Source organism: Dendrobates tinctorius, unplaced genomic scaffold (assembly GCF_039654945.1).
Source record: "Dendrobates tinctorius isolate UK_male_01 unplaced genomic scaffold, ASM3965494v1 ptg000151l, whole genome shotgun sequence".
Taxonomy (NCBI): Eukaryota; Metazoa; Chordata; class Amphibia; order Anura; family Dendrobatidae; genus Dendrobates; species Dendrobates tinctorius.
The window spans coordinates 10,408,402-10,433,133 of record NW_027361818.1 but is presented as its reverse complement, the minus strand read 5'-3'; the positions used below and the strand labels follow the sequence as shown (position 1 = coordinate 10,433,133).

Here is a 24,732-nt window from a genome sequence, read left to right as displayed (position 1 = left end):
ATATCCCACATCATCCCGTCGGAGCCACTGGACTACTTCTCCTAATATCACACATCATTCCATCAAAGCCACCGGACTACTACCCCTAATATCCCACATCATCTCGTCAGCCAGAGCCACCGGACTACTACCCCTAATATCCCACATCATCCCATCAGCCAGAGCCACCGGACTACTACCCCGAATATCCCACATCATCTCGTCAGCCAGAGCCACCGGACTACTACCCCTGATATCCCACATCATCCCATCAGCCAGAGCCACCGGACTACTACCCCGAATATCCCACATCATCCGGTCAGCCAGAGCCGCCGGACTACTACCCCGAATATCCCACATCATCCCGTCAGCCAGTGCTACCGGACTACTACCCCTAATATCCACACATCATCCCGTCAGAGCCACCAGACTACTACCCCTAATATCCCACATCATTCCGTCAGAGCCACCGGACTACAACCCCTAATATCCCACATCATCCCGTCGGAGCCACTGGACTACTTCTCCTAATATCACACATCATTCCATCAAAGCCACCGGACTACTACCCCTAATATCCCACATCATCTCGTCAGCCAGAGCCACCGGACTACTACCCCTAATATCCCACATCATCCCATCAGCCAGAGCCACCGGACTACTACCCCGAATATCCCACATCATCCGGTCAGCCAGAGCCGCCGGACTACTACCCCTAATATTCACACATCATCCCGTCAGAGCCACCAGACTACTACCCCTAATATCCCACATCATTCCGTCCGAGCCACCGGACTACTACCCCTTATATCCCACATCATCCCATCAGCCAGAGCCACCGGACTACTACCCCTAATATCCCACATCATCCCGTCACAGCCGCCGGACTGCTCCCCCTAATATCCCACATCATCCCGTCAGCCAGAGCCACCGGACTACTACCCCTAATATCCAACATCATCCCATCAAAGCCACCGGACTACTACCCCTAATATCCCACATCATTCCGTCCGAGCCACCGGACTACTACCCCTTATATCCCACATCATCCCATCAGCCAGAGCCACCGGACTACTACCCCTAATATCCCACATCATCCCGTCACAGCCGCCGGACTGCTCCCCCTAATATCCCACATCATACCCTCAGCCAGAGCCACCGGACTACTACCCCTAATATCCCACATCATTCCGTCAGCCAGTGCCACCGGACTACTACCCCTAATATCCCACATCATCCCGTCAGCCAGAGTTACCAGACTACAACCCCTAATATCCCACATCATCCCGTCAGCCAGAGCCACTGGACTACTACCGCTAATATCCCACATCATCCCGTCAGCCAGAGCTACCAGACTACTACCCCTAATATCCCACATCATCCCATCAGCCAGAGCCAGCGGACTACTACCCCTAATATCCCACATCATCCCGTCTGCCAGAGCAACCGGACTACTACCAATAATATCCCACATCATCCCGTCAGAGCCACCGGACTACTACCCTTAATATCCCACATCATCCCGTCAGCCAGAGCCACCGGACTACTACCACTAATATCCCACATCATCCCGTCAGCCAGAGCCACCGGACTACTACCCCTAATATCCCACATCATCCCATCAGCCAGAGCCACCGGACTACTACCCCTAATATCCCACATCATCCCGTCAGCCAGAGCCACCGGACTACTACCCCAAATATTCCACATCATCCCGTCAGAGCCACTGGACTGCTTCCCCTAATATCCCACATCATCCCGTCAGCCGGAGCCACCGGACTACTACCCCTAATATCCCACATCATCCTGTCAGAGCCACTGGACTGTTTCCCCTAATATCCCACATCATCCCGTCAGCCGGAGCCACCGGACTACTACCCCTAATATCCCACATCATCCCGTCAGAGCCACCGGACTACTACCCCTAATATCCCACATCATCCCGTCAGAGCCACCGGACTACTACCCCTAATATCCCACATCATCCCGTCAGAGCCACCGGACTACTACCCCTAATATCCCACATCATCCCGTCAGCCAGAGCCAGTGGACTACTACTCCTAATATCCCACATCATCCTGTCAGCCAGAGCCACCGGACTACTACCCCTAATATCCCACATCATCCCGTCAGCCAGAGCCACCGGACTACTACCCCTAATATCCCACATCATCCAGTCGAAGCCACCGGACTACTACCTCTAATATCCCACATCACCCCGTCAGCCAGAGCCTATGGACTACTACCCCTAATATCCCACATCATCCCGTCGAAGACACCGGACTACTACCCTTAATATCCCCACATCATCCCGTCAGCCAGAGCCACCGGACTACAACCCCTAATATCCCACATCATCCAGTCGAAACCACCGGACTACTACCCCTAATATCCCACATCATCCCATCACAGCCACCGGACTACTACCCCTAATATCCCACACCATCCCGTCAGAACCACCGGACTACTACCCCTAATATCCCCACATCATCCCATCAGCCAGAGCCACCGGACTACTACCCCTAATATACCACATCATCCCATCAGCCAGAGCCAGCGGACTACTACCCCTAATATCCCACATCATCCCGTCAGCCAGAGCCAACGGACTACTACCCTTAATATCCCCACATCATCCCATCAGCCAGAGCCACCGGACTACTACCCCTAATATACCACATCATCCCATCAGCCAGAGCCAGCGGACTACTACCCCGAATATCCCACATCATCCGGTCAGCCAGAGCCGCCGGACTACTACCCCGAATATCCCACATCATCCCGTCAGCCAGTGCTACCGGACTACTACCCCTAATATCCACACATCATCCCGTCAGAGCCACCAGACTACTACCCCTAATATCCCACATCATTCCGTCAGAGCCACCGGACTACAACCCCTAATATCCCACATCATCCCGTCGGAGCCACTGGACTACTTCTCCTAATATCACACATCATTCCATCAAAGCCACCGGACTACTACCCCTAATATCCCACATCATCTCGTCAGCCAGAGCCACCGGACTACTACCCCTAATATCCCACATCATCCCATCAGCCAGAGCCACCGGACTACTACCCCGAATATCCCACATCATCCGGTCAGCCAGAGCCGCCGGACTACTACCCCTAATATTCACACATCATCCCGTCAGAGCCACCAGACTACTACCCCTAATATCCCACATCATTCCGTCCGAGCCACCGGACTACTACCCCTTATATCCCACATCATCCCATCAGCCAGAGCCACCGGACTACTACCCCTAATATCCCACATCATCCCGTCACAGCCGCCGGACTGCTCCCCCTAATATCCCACATCATCCCGTCAGCCAGAGCCACCGGACTACTACCCCTAATATCCAACATCATCCCATCAAAGCCACCGGACTACTATCCCTAATATCCCACATCATACCCTCAGCCAGAGCCACCGGACTACTACCCCTAATATCCCACATCATTCCGTCAGCCAGTGCCACCGGACTACTACCCCTAATATCCCACATCATCCCGTCAGCCAGAGTTACCAGACTACAACCCCTAATATCCCACATCATCCCGTCAGCCAGAGCCACTGGACTACTACCGCTAATATCCCACATCATCCCGTCAGCCAGAGCTACCAGACTACTACCCCTAATATCCCACATCATCCCATCAGCCAGAGCCAGCGGACTACTACCCCTAATATCCCACATCATCCCGTCTGCCAGAGCAACCGGACTACTACCAATAATATCCCACATCATCCCGTCAGAGCCACCGGACTACTACCCTTAATATCCCACATCATCCCGTCAGCCAGAGCCACCGGACTACTACCACTAATATCCCACATCATCCCGTCAGCCAGAGCCACCGGACTACTACCCCTAATATCCCACATCATCCCATCAGCCAGAGCCACCGGACTACTACCCCTAATATCCCACATCATCCCGTCAGCCAGAGCCACCGGACTACTACCCCAAATATTCCACATCATCCCGTCAGAGCCACTGGACTGCTTCCCCTAATATCCCACATCATCCCGTCAGCCGGAGCCACCGGACTACTACCCCTAATATCCCACATCATCCTGTCAGAGCCACTGGACTGTTTCCCCTAATATCCCACATCATCCCGTCAGCCGGAGCCACCGGACTACTACCCCTAATATCCCACATCATCCCGTCAGAGCCACCGGACTACTACCCCTAATATCCCACATCATCCCGTCAGAGCCACCGGACTACTACCCCTAATATCCCACATCATCCCGTCAGAGCCACCGGACTACTACCCCTAATATCCCACATCATCCCGTCAGCCAGAGCCAGTGGACTACTACTCCTAATATCCCACATCATCCTGTCAGCCAGAGCCACCGGACTACTACCCCTAATATCCCACATCATCCCGTCAGCCAGAGCCACCGGACTACTACCCCTAATATCCCACATCATCCAGTCGAAGCCACCGGACTACTACCTCTAATATCCCACATCACCCCGTCAGCCAGAGCCTATGGACTACTACCCCTAATATCCCACATCATCCCGTCGAAGACACCGGACTACTACCCTTAATATCCCCACATCATCCCGTCAGCCAGAGCCACCGGACTACAACCCCTAATATCCCACATCATCCAGTCGAAACCACCGGACTACTACCCCTAATATCCCACATCATCCCATCACAGCCACCGGACTACTACCCCTAATATCCCACACCATCCCGTCAGAACCACCGGACTACTACCCCTAATATCCCCACATCATCCCATCAGCCAGAGCCACCGGACTACTACCCCTAATATACCACATCATCCCATCAGCCAGAGCCAGCGGACTACTACCCCTAATATCCCACATCATCCCGTCAGCCAGAGCCAACGGACTACTACCCTTAATATCCCCACATCATCCCATCAGCCAGAGCCACCGGACTACTACCCCTAATATACCACATCATCCCATCAGCCAGAGCCAGCGGACTACTACCCCTAATATCCCACATCATCCCGTCAGCCAGAGCTACCGGACTACTACCTCTAATATCCCACATCATCCCGTCAGCCAGAGCCACCGGACTACTACCACTAATATCCCACATCATCCCATCAGTCAGAGCCACCGGACTACTACTCCTAATATCCCACATCACCCCGTCAGCAAGAGCCACCGGGCTACTACCCCTAATATCCCACATCATCCCGTCGAAGACACCGGACTACTACCCTTAATATCCCCACATCATCCCGTCAGCCAGAGCCACCGGACTACTCCCCCTAATATCCCACATCATCCCGTCAGCCAGAGTTACCGGACTACATCCCCTAATATCCCACATCATCCCATCAAAGCCACCGGACTACTACCCCTAATATCCCACATCATCTCGTCAGCCAGAGCCACCGGACTACTAACACTAATATCCCACTTCATCCCGTCAACCAGAGCCACCGGACTACTACCCCGAATATCCCACATCATCCCGTCAGCCAGAGTCACCGGACTACTACCCCGAATATCCCACATCATCCCATCAGCCAGAGCCACCGGACTACTACCCCTAATATCCCACATCATCCCGTCAGCCAGTTACCGGACTACAACCCCTAATATCCCACATCATCCCGTCACAGCCGCCGGACTACTACCCCTAATATCCCACATCATCCCCTCAGCCAGAGCCACCGGACTACTACCCCTAATATCCCACATCATCCCGTCAGCCAGAGTTACCGGACTACAACCCCTAATATCCCACATCATCCCGTCAGCCAGAGCCACTGGACTACTACCCCTAATATCCCACATCATCCCGTCAGCCAGAGTTACCGGACTACAACCCCTAATATCCCACATCATCCCGTCAGCCAGAGCTACCGGACTACTACCCCTAATATCCCACATCATCCCGTCTGCCAGAGCTACCGGACTACTACCCCTAATATCCCACATCATCTCATCAGCCAGAGCCAGCGGACTACTACCCCTAATATCCCACATCATCCCATCAGCCAGAGCCACTGGACTACTACCACTAATATCCCACATCATCCCGTCTGCCAGAGCTACCGGACTACTACCCCTAATATCCCACATCATCCCGTCAGCCAGAGCCAGCGGACTACTACCACTAATATCCCACATCATCCCGTCTGCCAGAGCTACCGGACTACTACCCCTAATATCCCACATCATCCTGTCTGCCAGAGCCACAGGACTACTACCCTTAATATCCCACATCATCCCGTCAGCCAGAGCCACCGGACTACTACCACTAATATCCCACATCATCCCGTCAGCCAGAGCCACCGGACTACTACCCCTAATATCCCACATCATCCCATCAGCCAGAGCCACCGGACTACTACCCCTAATATCCCACATCATCCCGTCAGCCAGAGCCACCGGACTACTACCCCAAATATCCCACATCATCCCGTCAGAGCCACTGGACTGCTTCCCCTAATATCCCACATCATCCCGTCAGCCGGAGCCACCGGTCTACTACCCCTAATATCCCACATCATCCTGTCAGAGCCACCGGACTACTACCCCTAATATCCCACATCATCCCGTCAGCCGGAGCCACCGGACTACTACCCCTAATATCCCACATCATCCCGTCAGCCAGAGCTACCGGACTACTACCCCTAATATCCCACATCATCCCGTCAGCCAGAGCCAGCGGACTACTACCACTAATATCCCACATCATCCCGTCTGCCAGAGCTACCGGACTACTACCCCTAATATCCCACATCATCCTGTCTGCCAGAGCCACAGGACTACTACCCTTAATATCCCACATCATCCCGTCAGCCAGAGCCACCGGACTACTACCACTAATATCCCACATCATCCCGTCAGCCAGAGCCACCGGACTACTACCCCTAATATCCCACATCATCCCATCAGCCAGAGCCACCGGACTACTACCCCTAATATCCCACATCATCCCGTCAGCCAGAGCCACCGGACTACTACCCCAAATATCCCACATCATCCCGTCAGAGCCACTGGACTGCTTCCCCTAATATCCCACATCATCCCGTCAGCCGGAGCCACCGGTCTACTACCCCTAATATCCCACATCATCCTGTCAGAGCCACCGGACTACTACCCCTAATATCCCACATCATCCCGTCAGCCGGAGCCACCGGACTACTAACCCTAATAACCCACATCATCCCGTCAGAGCCACCGGACTACTACCCCTAATATCCCACATCATCCCGTCAGCCAGAGCCAGTGGACTACTACTCCTAATATCCCACATCATCCTGTCAGCCAGAGCCACCGGACTACTACCCCTAATATCCCACATCATCCCGTCAGCCAGAGCCACCGGACTCCTACCCCTAATATCCCACATCATCCTGTCAGCCAGAGCCACCGGACTACTACTCCTAATATCCCACATCATCCTGTCAGCCAGAGCCACCGGACTCCTACCCCTAATATCCCACATCATCCCGTCAGAGCCACTGGACTGCTTCCCCTAATATCCCACATCATCCTGTCAGCCAGAGCCACCGGACTACTACCCCTAATATCCCACATCATCCTGTCAGCCAGAGCCACCGGACTACTACTCCTAATATCCCACATCATCCTGTCAGCCAGAGCCACCGGACTCCTACCCCTAATATCCCACATCATCCCGTCAGAGCCACTGGACTGCTTCCCCTAATATCCCACATCATCCTGTCAGCCAGAGCCACCGGACTACTACCTCTAATATCCCACATCACCCCGTCAGCCAGAGCCAACGGACTACTACCCCTAATATCCCACATCATCCCGTCGAAGCCACCGGACTAATACCCTTAATATCCCCACATCATCCCGTCAGCCAGAGCCACCGGACTACAACCCCTAATATCCCACATCATCCCGTCGAAGCCACCGGACTACTACCCTTAATATCCCCACATCATCCCATCAGCCAGAGCCACCGGACTACTACCCCTAATATCCCACATCATCCCGTCAACCAGAGCCAGCGGACTACTACATCTAATATCCCACATCATCCCATCAGCCAGAGCCAGCGGACTACTACCCCTAATATCCCACATCATCCCGTCAACCAGAGCTACCGGACTCCTACCCCTAATATCCCACATCATCCCGTCAGAGCCACCGGACTACTACTCCTAATATCCCACATCATCCTGTCAGCCAGAGCCACCGGACTACTACCTCTAATATCCCACATCACCCCGTCAGCCAGAGCCAACGGACTACTACCCCTAATATCCCACATCATCCCGTCGAAGCCACCGGACTAATACCCTTAATATCCCCACATCATCCCATCAGCCAGAGCCACCGGACTACTACCCCTAATATCCCACATCATCCCGTCAACCAGAGCCAGCGGACTACTACATCTAATATCCCACATCATCCCATCAGCCAGAGCCAGCGGACTACTACCCCTAATATCCCACATCATCCCATCAACCAGAGCTACCGGACTACTACCTCTAATATCCCACATCATCCCCTCAGCCAGAGCCACCGGACTACAACCCCAAATATCCCACATCATCCCGTCAGTCAGAGCCACCGGACTACTACTCCTAATATCCCACATCATCCAGTCGAAGCCACCGGACTACAACTCCTAATATCCCACATCACCCCGTCAGCCAGAGCCACCGGGCTACTACCCCTAATATCCCACATCATCCCGTCGAAGCCACCGGACTACTACCCTTAATATCCCCACATCATCCCGTCAGCCAGAGCCACCGGACTACTCCCCCTAATATCCCACATCATCCCGTCAGCCAGAGTTACCGGACTACATCCCCTAATATCCCGCATCATCCCGTCAGAGCCACTGGACTACTTCCCCTAATATCACACATCATCCCATCAAAGCCACCGGACTACTACCCCTAATATCCCACATCATCTCGTCAGCCAGAGCCACCGGACTACTACCCCGAATATCCCACATCATCCCGTCAGCCAGAGCCACCGGACTACTACCCCGAATATCCCACATCATCCCGTTAGCCAGAGCTACAGGACTACAACCCCTAATATCCCACATCATTCTGTCACAGCCGCCGGACTACTACCCCTAATATCCCACATCATTCCGTCAGAGCCACCGGACTACAACCCCTAATATCCCGCATCATCCCGTCAGAGCCACTGGACTACTTCCCCTAATATCACACATCATCCCATCAAAGCCACCGGACTACTACCCCTAATATCCCACATCACCCCGTCAGCCAGAGCCACCGGGCTACAACCCCTAATATCCCACATCATCCCGTCGAAGCCACCGGACTACTACCCTTAATATCCCCACATCATCCCGTCAGCCAGAGCCACCGGACTACAACCCCTAATATCCCGCATCATCCCGTCAGAGCCACCGGACTACTACCCCTAATATCCCACATCATCTCGTCAGCCAGAGCCACCGGACTACTACCACTAATATCCCACTTCATCCCGTCAGCCAGAGCCACCGGACTACTACCCCGAATATCCCACATCATCCCGTCAGCCAGAGCCACTGGACTACTACCCCGAATATTCCACATCATCCCGTCAGCCAGAGCCACCGGACTACTACCCCTAATATCCCACATCATTCCGTCACAGCCGCCGGACTACTACCCCTAATATCCACACATCATCCCGTCAGAGCCACGAGACTACTACCCCTAATATCCCACATCATTCCGTCAGAGCCACCGGACTGCAACCCCTAATATCCCACATCATCCCGTCGGAGCCACCGGACTACTACCCCTAATATCCCACATTATCTCGTCAGCCAGAGCCACCGGACTACTACCCCTGATATCCCACATCATCCCATCAGCCAGAGCCACCGGACTACTACCCCGAATATCCCACATCATCCCGTCAGCCAGAGCCACCGGACTACTACCCCGAATATCCCACATCATCCCGTCAGCCAGAGCTACAGGACTACTACCCCTAATATCCCACATCATTCTGTCACAGCCGCCGGACTACTACCCATAATATTCACACATCATCCCGTCAGAGCCACCAGACTACTACCCCGAATATCCCACATCATTCCGTCAGAGCCACCGGAATACTAACCCTTATATCCCATATCATCCCGTCAGCCAGAGCTACCGGACTACTACCCCTAATATCCCACATCATCCCATCAGCCAGAGCCACCGAACTACTACCCCTAATATCCCACATCATCCCGTCACAGCCACCGGACTACTACCCCTAATATCCAACATCATCCCATCAAAGCCACCGGACTACTATCCCTAATATCCCACATCATCCCCTCAGCCAGAGCCACCGGACTACTACCCCCAATATCCCACATCATTCCGTCAGCCAGTGCCACCGGACTACTACCCCTAATATCCCACATCATCCCGTCAGCCAGAGTTACCGGACTACAACCCCTAATATCCCACATCATCCCGTCAGCCAGAGCCACTGGACTACTACCCCTAATATCCCACATCATCTCGTCAGCCAGAGTTACCGGACTACAACCCCTAATATCCCCACATCATCCCGTCAGCCAGAGCCACCGGACTACAACCCCTAATATCCCGCATCATACCGTCAGAGCCACCGGACTACTACCCCTAATATCCCACATCATCTCGTCAGCCAGAGCCACCGGACTACTACTACTAATATCCCACTTCATCCCGTCAGCCAGAGCCACCGGACTACTACCCCGAATATCCCACATCAACCCGTCAGCCAGAGCCACTGGACTACTACCCCGAATATCCCACATCATCCCGTCAGCCAGAGCCACCGGACTACTACCCCGAATATCCCACATCATCCCGTCAGCCAGTGCTACCGGACTACTACCCCTAATATCCCACATCATTCCGTCACAGCCGCCGGACTACTACCCCTAATATCCACACATCATCCCGTCAGAGCCACGAGACTACTACCCCTAATATCCCACATCATTCCGTCAGAGCCACCGGACTGCAACCCCTAATATCCCACATCATCCCGTCGGAGCCACTGGACTACTTCCCCTAATATCACACATCATCCCATCAAAGCCACCGGACTACTACCCCTAATATCCCACATTATCTTGTCAGCCAGAGCCACCGGACTACTACCCCTGATATCCCACATCATCCCATCAGCCAGAGCCACCGGACTACTACCCCGAATATCCCACATCATCCCGTCAGCCAGAGCCACCGGACTACTACCCCGAATATCCCACATCATCCCGTCAGCCAGAGCTACAGGACTACTACCCCTAATATCCCACATCATTCTGTCACAGCCGCCGGACTACTACCCATAATATTCACACATCATCCCGTCAGAGCCACCAGACTACTACCCCGAATATCCCACATCATTCCGTCAGAGCCACCGGAATACTAACCCTTATATCCCATATCATCCCGTCAGCCAGAGCTACCGGACTACTACCCCTAATATCCCACATCATCCCATCAGCCAGAGCCACCGGACTACTACCCCTAATATCCCACATCATCCCGTCACAGCCGCCGGACTACTACCCCTAATATCCCACATCATCCCGTCAGCCAGAGCTACCGGACTACTACCCCTAATATCACACATCATCCCATCAGCCAGAGCCACCGGACTACTACCCCTAATATCCCACATCATCCCGTCTGCCAGAGCTACCGGACTACTACCCCTAATATCCCACATCATCCTGTCTGCCAGAGCCACCGAACTACTACCCCTAATATCCCACATCATCCCATCAGAGCCACCGGACTACTACCCGTAATATCCCACATCATCCCGTCAGCCACAGCCACCGGACTACTACCCCTAATATCCCACATCATCCCATCAGCCAGAGCCACCGGACTACTACCCCTAATATCCCACATCATCCCGTCAGCCAGAGCCACCGGACTACTACCCCAAATATCCCACATCATCCCGTAAGAGACACCGGACTACTGCCACTAATATCCCACATCATCCCCTCAGCCAGAGCCACCGGACTACTACCCCTAATATCCCACATCATCCTGTCAGAGCCACTGGACTGCTTCCCCTAATATCCCACATCATCCAGTCAGCCAGAGCCACCGGACTACTACCCCTAATATCCCACATCATCCCGTCAGAGCCACCGGACTACTACCCCTAATATCCCACATCATCCCGTCAGCCAGAGCCAGTGGACTACTACTCCTAATATCCCACATCATGCTGTCAGCCAGAGCCACCGGACTACTACCCCTAATATCCCACATCATCCCGTCAGCCAGAGCCACCGGACTACTACCCCTAATATCCCACATCATCCAGTCGAAGCCACCGGACTACTACCTCTAATATCCCACATCACCCCGTCAGCCAGAGCCAACGGACTACTACCCCTAATATCCCACATCATCCCGTCGAAGCCACCGGACTACTACCCTTAATATCCCCACATCATCCCGTCAGCCAGAGCCACTGGACTACAACCCCTAATATCCCACATCATCCAGTCGAAGCAACCGGACTACTACCCCTAATATCCCACATCACCCCGTCAGCCAGAGCCACCGGACTACTACCCCTAATATCCCACATCATCCCGTCGAAGCCACCGGACTACTACCCCTAATATCCCACATCACCCCGTCAGCCAGAGCCAACGGACTACTACCCCTAATATCCCACATCATCCCGTCGAAGCCACCGGACTACTACCCCTAATATCCCACATCACCCCGTCAGCCAGAGCCAACGGACTACTACCCCTAATATCCCACATCATCCCGTCGAAGCCACCGGACTACTACCCCTAATATCCCACATCACCCCGTCAGCCAGAGCCACCGGACTACTACCCCGAATATCCCACATCATCCCGTCAGCCAGAGCCAGCGGACTACTACCCCTAATATCCCACATCATCCCATCAGCCAGAGCCAGCGGACTACTACCCCTAATATCCCACATCATCCCATCAGCCAGAGCCACCGGACTACTACCCCGAATATCCCACATCATCCCGTCAGCCAGAGCCAGCGGACTACTACCCCTAATATCCCACATCATCCCATCAGCCAGAGCCAGCGGACTACTACCCCTAATATCCCACATCATCCCGTCAGCCAGAGCTACCGGACTACTACCTCTAATATCCCACATCATCCCGTCAGCCAGAGCCACCGGACTACTACCCCTAATATCCCACATCATCCCATCAGTCAGAGCCACCGGACTACTACTCCTAATATCCCACATCATCCAGTCGAAGCCACCGGACTACTACCCCTAATATCCCACATCACCCCGTCAGCCAGAGCCACCGGGCTACTACCCCTAATATCCCACATCATCCCGTCGAAGCCACCGGACTACTACCCTTAATATCCCCACATCATCGCGTCAGCCAGAGCCACCGGACTACTCCCCCTAATATCCCACATCATCCCGTCAGCCAGAGTTACCGGACTACATCCCCTAATATCCCGCATCATCCCGTCAGAGCCACTGGACTACTTCCCCTAATATCACACATCATCCCATCAAAGCCACCGGACTACTACCCCTAATATCCCACATCATCCCGTCAGTCAGAGACACCGGACTACTACCCCTAATATCCCACATCATCCCGTCAGCCAGAGCCACCGGACTACTACCCCTAATATCCCACATCATCCCGTCAGCCAGAGACACCGGACTACTATCCCTAATATCCCACATCATCCCGTCAGCCAGAGCCACCGGACTACTACCCCTAATATCCCACATCATCCCGTCAGCCAGAGCCACCGGACTAATACCCCTAATATCCCACATCATCCCGTCAGCCAGAGACACCGGACTACTACCCCTAATATCCCACATCATCCCGTCAGCCTGGGGTCAGAACCAGGGCGCCGAGTGGATTTGCCCTGACTTCCATACCGGGGATCCCTTTAAGAGAGGCCTGGGGTCAGAATCAGAGTGCGGAGTGGAATTGCCCTGACTTTCATACCGGAGATCCCTTTAAGAGGGAAGATGTGCCTATGGGATGGAGGATTTGTGATGGGGATATGGGCAGGGAGGGGGTGATCCATTTCTGTCTTGTGCTCTCTGCTCCTTTCTGGGGGGCAGACAATGGCGGGCAGCTTATGTTTCCGGGGATGCTAGACTTTTCCCACCCGGTCAGTATCTGCTGAGGTGTTGTCGTGGAGTGGGAAAACTGTTGCTAATAGCAACCAATCACAGCTCAGCTTTCATCTATTAAACAGCTCTGGTGAAATGAAAGATGCTTAGCGATTGGTTGCAAGGAAAACTGTTGCTCATAGCAACCAATCACAGATCATCTTCTTTTAAACAGCTCTGGTGAAATGAAAGATGCTTCGTGATTGATTGGTGATACACACATACACATACATTCAATTTTATATATATAGATTTTTTACGTTCAAGTCAATCCAGACCAAATTTTATGTGTCTTTTTTTTGTTTTTTTACATAAAAATGTATTTATGGGTACAATATACTGTATATTTATATTTTTATATACTGTAAATTTTGGGAAGGGGTTAATTTGAAAGTATTGTCATCCTAATTGGAGTAAGGGTATAGGAATTACATCTCTGCCTCTTTATAGTTGCCTCTAAAGGGACCAAAAGCAATTTGACAATTATCTCAAAAGCTCTTTAGTGGGCTGCATGGGCTATTCCCTTATTAATCCATCATCAAATAAGCAGGTTAAAGGTCTGGAGCTGATTCCAGGTGTGGCATTTGCATTTGGAAGCTGTTGCTGTGAACCCACAACATGGAGCTGTCAATGGAAGAGAAAGAGAACATCATTAGGCTGAAGAAAAGAAGAAATCCATCAGAGTAACAGAAGAAATATCAGGAGAGGCCAAATTAACAATTTGGTAGATTCTGTAGATTCTGCAAAAAAAAAGTATTTTGGACAGATGAAACTAAGATCAACCTGTACCACAATGATGGGAAGAAGGTTTGGAGAAGACTTGCCTTGGCACAGCTCCTGATCACTGACACAGCACATCCTCTGTAACACATGGTGGAGGCTATGTGACGGTGCGGGGATGCATGGCTTCCAATGGCACTGGGTCAGTAGTGGTTATTGATGATGTGACTGAAGACAGAAGTGGCCGGATGAATCCTGTGTGTACAGGGTGATGCTTTCTGCTGAGAATCAACCAAATGTAGCAATGTTGACTTGGACATCGCTTCACAGGACAGATGGACAATGACCTAAAACATCCTGCGAAAGCAAAAGGAATGGAATATTCTGCAATGGCCGCACCATCACCAGATCTCAGCGCCATTGAGCCACATTTCATATGCTGAAGACAAAACCGAAGGCAGAAAGAGCCACAAACAAACAACTGAAGTGACTGCAGTAAAGGCAGCAAAGCCTCACACCGGCTTCTCTGCAAAGGGTTAAACATGAACATTTTATTTATGGTAAAGTGAATTTGTCCAATTACTTTTGAGCCCCTGAAATGAGGAGGATTTGTAGAAAAATGGCTGCAATTCCTAAACTTTTGACAGTATGTTTTTATTCAACCCCTTTAAATAAAACCTGAAAGTCTCCACTTCAATTGCATCTTGATTAATTTTAAACACAAAATAGTAAAATAACAGCCTGCAGAGCTGAAATCACAAAGATACGGTCACTGGCCAAATATTTCTGGACCTCACTGTATATTTACAGCTGGTTGACGTTACACATCTTCCTGTATATAGTGTATGTGTGTGAGCCTCTTTTTCCAGCAATTACAGCTGCAGGTTGCTTTGAATAATTCTCTGTCAGCTTTCCACATCTTGTCACTGAATTGTTTTGCCCGTTCCTCAAGGCAAAACTGCTCCAGCTCCTTCACATTACATGGTTTCCTCAGGTGAACAGCGATCTTTACGTCTGACCACAGATTCTCATTTGGATTAAGGTCTGGGTTTTGACTCTAAAAAAAAATTTACACATTTCCCCTTAAACCCTTTGAGTGTTGCTTTAGCGGTAAGCTTTGGGTCATTGTCTTGTTGGAAGATGAACCTCCATCCCAGTCTCAAATCACTGACAGATTGAAGTAGGTTTTGCTCAAGAACATCCCTGTATGTTGCACCATCCATCCTCTCCTTGACTCTGACGTTTTTCCTTGTCCCTACTGCCAAAAACACCTTCCCACAGTATGATGCTGCCACCACCATGTTTTACTGTGGGGATGGTGTTCTTGGGGTGGAAAGCTGTGTTATTTTGGCATCAGACATAGCAAAGTTCAATTTTGGTCTCATTTGACCACAGAACCTTCCTCCATACATTTTGGGAGTCTCTAACATGTCTTTTGGCAAACTCAAAACAAGCCTTACAATTTTTGTGTGCAAGTAAAGGGTTTTTTTCTGCCCACTCTTCCACAAAGGCCACCTCTACGGAGTTTACGGCTTATTGTGGTTGTATGGACAGATACTCCGGTCTCTGCTTGGGAACTCTGCAATTCCTTCAGGGTTACCATTGGTCTCTATACTGCCTCTCTGATTGATTGCCTGTGCTGAGACTTTTGGTGGTTGGCCCTCTCTTGGCAGGTTTGTTCTGGTATCATAATCTTTCCATTTGATGATAATGGATTTGATGGTGCTCCGGGGGATCACATTTTCATAACCCAACCTTCACTTTTACTTCTCAGCAACTTTGTCCCTGACTTGATTGGCGATCTCCTGGGTCTTCATGGTGTTGTTTGGTTAGTGGTGCCTCCTGCTTAATGGTATTGTAGCCCCTGTGATCTTTCAGAAATGTGACACTAAGGCTGGATTCACATTAGCGTTTTTTAGCGCAGCGCATCGTGTGCGTCATGCGCACCTATGTTTAACATGCGTGCGCATGGTCTAGCGTTTGCATGCGTTCATATGCGTTTTCATGCACAGGCGTTTTTTAATGTGTGCTCCTAGGCGCGCCAGACGCAACCTGTTGCATTTTTGGGTCCGTCCAAAGGCATAAAAAAACGCATGCGCACAGAATGCGACAAAATAACGCATTACAGTCTATGGGAACATAGGCATTACAAAACGCATGCGTTTTAAGAGTTAACATGGCTAGAAACTGGTTAAAACGCATGCGCCTAAAAAACGCAAACGCATGCAAAACGCATGATGCGGTTTTTGCATGCGTTTCTATTGCGCACGAAGCTCAGCGCAAAAAAACGGTATTGTGAAAGTAGCTGCACACAGGGGGACTTCCTTTCACTAAGGCTACTTTCACACATCAGGTTTTCGGCGTCAGGCGCGATCCGGCGTCGTGCCGGAATGCCGGATCCGGCAATTGTTTTGTAAAACCTGATGTGCCGGATCCGGTTTTCTGCCGGGTCCGTCTTGTTCTTGACAGACAAAACCGGATCCGTCTCATCCGGTTCATCCGTTTTTCTATCTGTTTTCGACGGATTACGCCGGATCCGGTTTTTAAAATTGACCCTCAAGGCAGAGTACACTGGCAGGATGACAGAGTGTGAAAGATTTGTGCCCTAAACTTGTGTACCTTCTGGACCAACAGTATATACCTTTGCCAACCAAAGTTGGCTATCTTGTCATGGTCTTACTATTTTTAGCTTTAGGCCACAGGTGTGTACCTGGTTGTGTTTTATGCAAAGTATTTCACCTTTTAACAAAAGTTGTGTACATTGTTAGGAAATCACCAACAATAAACACAACTTTTTAGGTGAAATACTTTGCTTCAAACACAACCAGGAACACAACTGTGGCAAAAAGCTAAAATTTACCCACAGTTATATACCTGGTTTTGAATACCTTTTTACCTTTGAAATACCCTGTATTTAACCTTTTTTTTAAACCTAGTTCGCCGCAGAAAGAAAAGACAGACAACCATTGTGAAACGATAATTTAACTTTTATTTAAAAATTTTTTTTTTTGTAAAATGTTTTTAAAGTGCAAAAAACTTTTTTAATAAAGGTTTTAAACCCAATGGGCATTTTTATTAAAAAACACACATTACAAATCTGTGTAGTGTGGGGTGGAAATACTGCTGGAGGGGCTGCGGGACACTTCGACACTGGGTGTGTGGAGAGAGGACTGGGATCGTGGTGGGGAAGGAACAGTTAGAGGTGAAGGTGTGGAAAAAGCTACAGAATGGGTGGACATGTTGGAGGCAGAAGAGGTGGTGGGCGGTGGAGTGGAGGGTTGGGCAGGGACTGTAGGAGCAGATGATGTTGATGGAAAGTTGTATGGGGAAGGAGTTTGGTACGGGGAAGGAGTTTGGTACGGGGCAGGTTGCTGGAAGTGGGGAGATGTCTGGTACTGGGGAGGTTGCTGGTACTGGTGAGGTTGCTGGTATGTAATAGGAGGGGGAGGATGGAAAGTGGCTGGAGGGGGTGCAGATGTAATAGGAGGGGGAGGATGGAAAGTGGCTGGAGGGGGTGCAGATGTAATAGGAGGGGGAGGATGGAAAGTGGCTGGAGGGGGTGCAGGTGGAGGAACTACAGTGGTGGGAGGTGGAGGTTGGGAGGTAACCTGCTGTAGAGCACCGTGGCACGAATGCATTACATGCATCTGCTGGGTAGGAGATAGTGTTGCCATGCGCTCCACAACAGACCTGAAAAAGGTGTGGTTTGGCGAAGATCTTGCTTCTGAATGCATGGTTTGCAGAAGTGTCTTCACCTCCAGAATGCTGGAGTTGATCTGCTGAAAGCCTGCGGAGATTTGCTCTGACAAGACTTTTAGACAGTTCTGGAAAGATGCATTCAGATGCAAGAACTCTTGCGCATAACTCTTTTCCTGACCCCTCTGCCGCTGCCGCCCAGTACCCGCAGGTGTACTAGAGGCGGCAGGGGCAGAAGGGTGGGGTAAAGGGAAAGCGATCCCCTCACCAGCAGCTTCATGTAATGTAGGCGGCCACGATGCTCCTGTGCTGCTGGATGGGACAGATGGGTCAAATGTGTGGGAAGGCTGGGAAGGTGCAGATGTACCGGGGTGGTCGAAGTGTCCCTCGGTGCCGGTCTCCTCAGGGATCGCCTCAGAAGGGTCCAATCGTGCAGGCTCCCGAGTGCTGCTCACCGTGCTGTGGAATAAAGAGAAAAAAAAACAATTAAAATACTGACATGGTATGGCCCTGGCTGAAAAAAAAAAGTTACATCTAACATTTTTTTCACATGTGGTGTGTAATATTTACCTTCTGGTGACCATTGTTTCCCGGAGGAACGACAGGGCTTGTGCGTACTTGTACTTGCTCCTGCGTCCTCCAGATCCACTCGGGGCCCGCATCTCTTTATTGAACTCCTTCTTGAAACGATCCCTCACAGACCGCCACCGATTCACAATTCTGTTCCCTGAAACGAGAAAGGACAAAGTGGTTAGTATAAAACATCAGTGTTTCACAAACTCCAGTCCTCATGGTCCCCAGGGGTCATGTTTTCTGGATTTCCATAGTAAATAGAAATCCTGAACACATGATCCGTGGGGACCACGAGGACTGGAGTTCGGGAAACACTGGTTTACATCAAGCAACCGGTACTGTATATACTTACGCTCTTTAATCTGGGCCCGAACATCGAGGTCCTCCCAGCGGCCCACAAGGAGCGAACAGATTTCCTCCCAGAGTCGTCGGGTAACGATAAGGTCAGCGTGGCGGCGGTCAGCCATATTCCAGAGCGGCTCCCTTTCTCTGACGAGATCGATGAGGCGGTCCACATCAATCCCTCCATCCTCACCGTCAGAGTCGGGAGCACGCTGTGAAGGCTGTTAAAGAAAAAGACAAAAATAACATAATTAGCCTCCACAAAAGAAATGAAATAAAAAGTGCAAAAAAACAAAGCAAAAATATTTATACTTACACGCTGGTGACCGCCGCGTTGCTGTCGCCGACGACCCTGGGAGGCACTGCGAGGACCTCTTGGCCGAGCACCAGATTGGGAAGACTAGAGAAGAAAACAAAAAATGTTATGTCTTTGGATGTAGGCATTTGTTTGCTGTGTGTGGTCTGCAGAACATTGTTTTCTATGTGTTGTGTGTAGTGTGATGTTGTGTTTCTGCGTTTGATGCAAAAAACTTACCAATTGTGAGCCCACTCCAAGTGTCTGTCCACCCCTTCCTTCTTCTTCTGGGAGCTCCTCTTCATCTTGTGATTCCTGTTTTGAAATAAAAGGCAATGAATAGACATATATTACAGAGATGATGGATTTTGGAAATAAAAACTTACCGTCAAACGCTGACGATGCGAGGGAGGGCTCCCAGAAGAAGATGTGCTGTCCTGTTGATGGCCAGACTCCATGGCTGTGGGTATTGCTGCTGCCAGTGATGCCATTTCTGCTGCTGCTGCTGCATCTCTTTGGCAGCTGTTGAATAAGAGAAACAAAGGGCCAATGAATATCTTGATATTCCATGGCCCTAGTTTGGAGGAATGGGGGATTTGATAATTACCGTCTCTCATCTGCTGCTGGCCTCCCCTCCTCAGCATGTTCCATTTGCTGCTCCATTTGGGGTGGTGCTGATGGTGCTGCTGCTGCAGATGTCTGCTGCCTTCTCCTGCTCCTGGTTCTTGGCTTGGGTGGCATGTTGGGTGTGGCTGTGGGTCCCACTGTCTTGCTTTTATATATCTCCTGTGGGCAGAGCTACTGAGCATGCTCAGACCAAAAAACCGGATCCGGCGCATTGCGGCGCTCATAGGCTTTCATTGTGTGAAAAAGCCGGACGCGCCGGATCCGGCGTGTCCGGCTTTTTCGCCGGAGACAAAAAACGTTACAGTAGCCGTTTTTTCCAGACGCCGGATCGCGACACATTGCCGGATCCGGCGAAAACCGGATGAAACGCATGGCGATCCGGCGCAAATGCAAGTCAATGGGGGGGAAACCGGATCCGGCATTGCATTTTGCCGGATCCGGTTTCTGTCAAAAGCGCCGGATCGCGCCTGACGGCGAAAACCTGATGTGTGAAAGAGGCCTAAGGCTACTTTCACACATCCGTTTTTTTAAATCCGGCATGATGCGGCGAAATTTGTGTAAACCGGATCCGGAATTGGATCCGGTTTTTTCACATAGAATGTAATGATCGCCGCATCATGCCGGATGGACATGCGGCGCCTCCGGGTTTTGCCGGATACGGCAAACATGCGCCGTCCGGCGTCTGCAAAAAAACGTTGGCTGCAACGTTTTTTTGCAGCGCCGCACCGGCTTTTTCAACTGCGCATGCCCGGGCACTATGAGTTTTAACCCCACAAGTGCCCGGCGCGCATCTCTCTCTCTCTCTCCCCCTCCCCTTCTCTCTCTCTCTCTCTCTCTCCATACGCTCCATACCTTTCTTTGGCTGGCTCTCTCGTCCCCCTCTGTCTCTCTGGCTGCTCTCTCGTCCCCCGCTGTCTCTCTGGCTGCTCTCTCGTCCCCCGCTCTCTCTTCGGCTGTTCTCTGGTCCCCCGCTCTCTCTTTGGCTGCTCTCTCGTCCCCCGCTGTCTCTTTGGCTGCTCTCTTGTCCCCCGCTGTCTCTCTGGCTGCTCTCTCGCCTCCCGATCTCTCTCCGGCTGGCTCTCTCGACCCCCGGTGCTGCGGCTCCTTTAAATGTCCTCCAAGCCGCATCAGGGGCCGCATGTACATCCGGTGTCACGGCTGCAGGCCGGATCCGGCGGCCCGGCTATTCGCCGCAGGCAGCCGGACCCCTGACACCGGATGTCTGAAAGAGGCCTAAGCGTGTGACTTATGAAGGGAATTGATTGCTTGCGCCAGAAAATTTTAGGGGCTTCATAGCAAAAGGGGTGAATACATATGCGCATGCCAATTTTTAGTTATTTGATCCCATAAATTTATTTATAATTTATGCCTATATTTTTCTCACTTCACATTTCCTAATTCATCACACATAAATCGAATTCCAAAAATATTTACACACAGGTTGTAATGTAACAAAATAGGTAAAAAGCCAAGGGGTGAATACTTTTGCAAGCCACTCTATAATTACAGATGTACTGCTGATATCACGTCTATATCTTCTTGTATATCGTGATACAGATAATTCCTTCATTGTGTGATCTCTCCCAGCAGGCAGGGGGCGCCGGCGCCCTGAAGGATGATGCCTCCTACCTGCAGGTAGTTGAGAGTTCACTGAAAAACTGCAAAGGGAAGAATTTTCAAATAGGAAAAATGCTGCAATCATTTCACTCCTGTGCAATCATCGAGCAAGAGATTCTACTGGAGCATTACTTAGAAGCTTGGAGGGAGCTGATAAAGTGAGTTTACCCTCTTGTCCTTGGAAATATGGGAGTTATGAGTGTAGCCCTCCTCCTGTGCGGTGACACACAGAAGAAGCTAGGAGTAGAACTGCAAACAGTCCCAGGTTTCATGAAACCACAATTTGTGTTTCTCACCTTCAGCAAGGTTTGAGGTTTATGTAAAACTTCTAAAAAAGTGATCTGTGTCTCCTCCCCCTGCAGGGTGATCAAGACAGAAGGAGCTGAGTCTTCTCCCCCTGTAAGGTGATACAGATAGGAGGAGCTGTGAGTCTCCTCCTCTTGCAGGGTGATACAGATAGGAGGAGCTGTGAGTCTCCTCCCCCTGCAGGGTGATGCAGATAGGAGGAGCTATGAGTCTCTTTTCCCTTCAGGGTGATATAGATAGGAGGAGCTAGGAGTCTCCTCCTGCAGTGATACAGATAGGAGTTATGTCTCCTCCCCCGCAGGGTGATACCGATGGGAGGAGTTCTGAGACTTCTGCCCTGCTGTGTGATACAGATAGGAGGAGTTATGAGACTCCTCCCCCTGCAGGGTGATACAGATAGAAGTTTTGAGTCTCCTCCCCCTGCAGGGTGATACAGACGCGAGGAGTTCTGAGTCTTCTGCACCTCCTGTATGAATTATAATCTGCCACTTTTCATTCTGTCCTTCAGGTTCATGGATTCTATGGGGACCGTCTTCAGCTTTATATCTCATGAAACGTTCACGAAAATAAACATCCTCCAAAACTACCTAAATGGAGAGAACGGGAAAAGCTACAGGACCATCAGGTCCATGATAACATATGAGCTGGAGAACGGTGTGGTTAACTTCAAAGAACTTCCTCCCAACAGGGTTCCTTCTGGTTGTCGGACGCTGTTACGCTTGCACCGAGCCCTGAAGTGGTTGGAGGTTTTCCTTTACAATCTCGGCACCAATCCTGGTGAAGACAAAACCTCTGAAATGTGTGCCGAGGCCTACCACAAAACCCTGGCCCACCATCACAGCTGGTTCATCCGGCAGGTGGCTGAGGTGGCTTTCCTGGCTCTTCCTCCTATAGAAGAAATGTATAAGGTGGTCTGTGTGCGGGACTATACGGAAGCGAGAGTAGTCCTCCTGACCACTGTAGATGCTATTGTGAAGGTCTACAACCTTACTCAAGAACTGTATACAGAAAACCACATGTTGGATCTACCTTGAGAGAAGGTCAATAGCCAGACTCTTAGAGGAAAAGATGAATATCTGGAAGATGACAGACATGTTGACACCTTTGATTTGACTCAGCAGTATGTAGACTTAAGGGGCTCCAGTACAGGTGATGAGCCCATCCAACATGTAGATTAAGATGGTTGATGGTTTCTTCTTTGGACACATCGCAAAGTTGCCTAGTTTTTCAGGTTGAAAGTAAATATAAGTCTGTCGAGCTCAAACTATAACCTAATGATCTAGAGAAAGGCAAAACCCGCAAAAGGTAGAAGCTGATTGCTCCATACTAAGAAAAAAAGTCCTTTTCGCATCTTCACAGGGCAAACAGATCAGTTCCATGGATCAACATCCAATCACGGGATCTAGTACCCTGATTATGGTTATGAACGGTGAGGTGGGTTTCCATGCAAGAGGTGTAAGCTCACTCAGTCTCCATTATATTGATTGGGGGGCTGGGGTTACTGTCCTTGCCTCACTGTAGATGATGGTGACGTTGGAGGGCTGGATACTCCTGTTCATGGGATCTATGGTTCTTCACCCTCATTCTATCCAATGAATGTGGTAAAACTCCATGGACATGATGGTTTTAATGGGGGAAGTCTCCAGGCAGGAGACTCTAAAGTAAATAAACCAGATTTGCCATCTTATGTAGCTGATGGTCCTACCATCCACACCCCATAACCCACTCTGTGAATCTCAGGATGGATTGGTGTCATGCACAAGAAACCTTCCATGAGCCCATGTTTCTGGGAGGTATTGCAAAGATTTGCCATCTCTTCTGTGAATCCGAGAGGTCTTCTCTTACTCTAGTAGTCTTCTTGACATTTTGGAAGAGTGGCTCTACTCTACGAGATACTGGTATCTATAGAGCCTAAATTCCACTATCTTCTACAAGAGATGGGTTTGATGCTACACTGCCTGGCTTGGTGGCATAAACCATCACCAGGGATGGGGGTCCCATATGATGTTGTTATGGGGTCACTATGTATCTGCCCATGAGTCCACAGAATAAAAGTGCAGTGATGAGACTGGCTTCCTTTCCATGGGGCCATTATATAATAATGCAATGGCATTATAAGAGGGGCGGCCGATATCAGTCACATATACGACAGAATGTATTCAATAGGCCAACAAATGGCTGATAACAGGGAGCAATAAACTATATTGACTAGTCCTACTGTCAGTCTGCCACCAGTCTGAAAAATGGCTGATAACAGGGAGCAACAGAGTACCGTATATGACCAGTCCTAAATGAGCAGAACATGTCACTGAGCTTTCGTGTAAGGGGTCTAGCCAACAGCAGCACAGTTTATTTCAGCACAACTCCGTGTGAAGAAGCCATAGCGCCCCCTGCTGGCTATACATGAAGGTC

At 50.7% G+C, this 24,732-nt stretch overlaps 1 protein-coding gene across 6 annotated transcripts in view; it reads left to right on the top strand.

Moving 5' to 3' along the window:
- Positions 1-24,388, top strand: part of LOC141050243 (ceramide-1-phosphate transfer protein-like) — a 51,192-nt gene extending 26,804 nt beyond the window's left edge. For 3 of the 6 annotated variants that reach the window (XM_073547113.1, XM_073547111.1, XM_073547115.1), the window contains exons 3-4: positions 21,988-22,172; positions 22,829-24,388. In XM_073547113.1, the coding sequence (XP_073403214.1) occupies positions 21,988-22,172; positions 22,829-23,354 (711 nt within the window). In that variant the 3' untranslated portion in view covers positions 23,355-24,388. Of the gene's footprint in view, positions 1-21,984; positions 22,173-22,828 lie in introns of all 6 variants that reach the window. The other 3 variants (XM_073547110.1, XM_073547109.1, XM_073547114.1) reach the window with 1 other exon arrangement.
- The last annotated feature ends 344 nt before the right edge of the window (positions 24,389-24,732 follow it).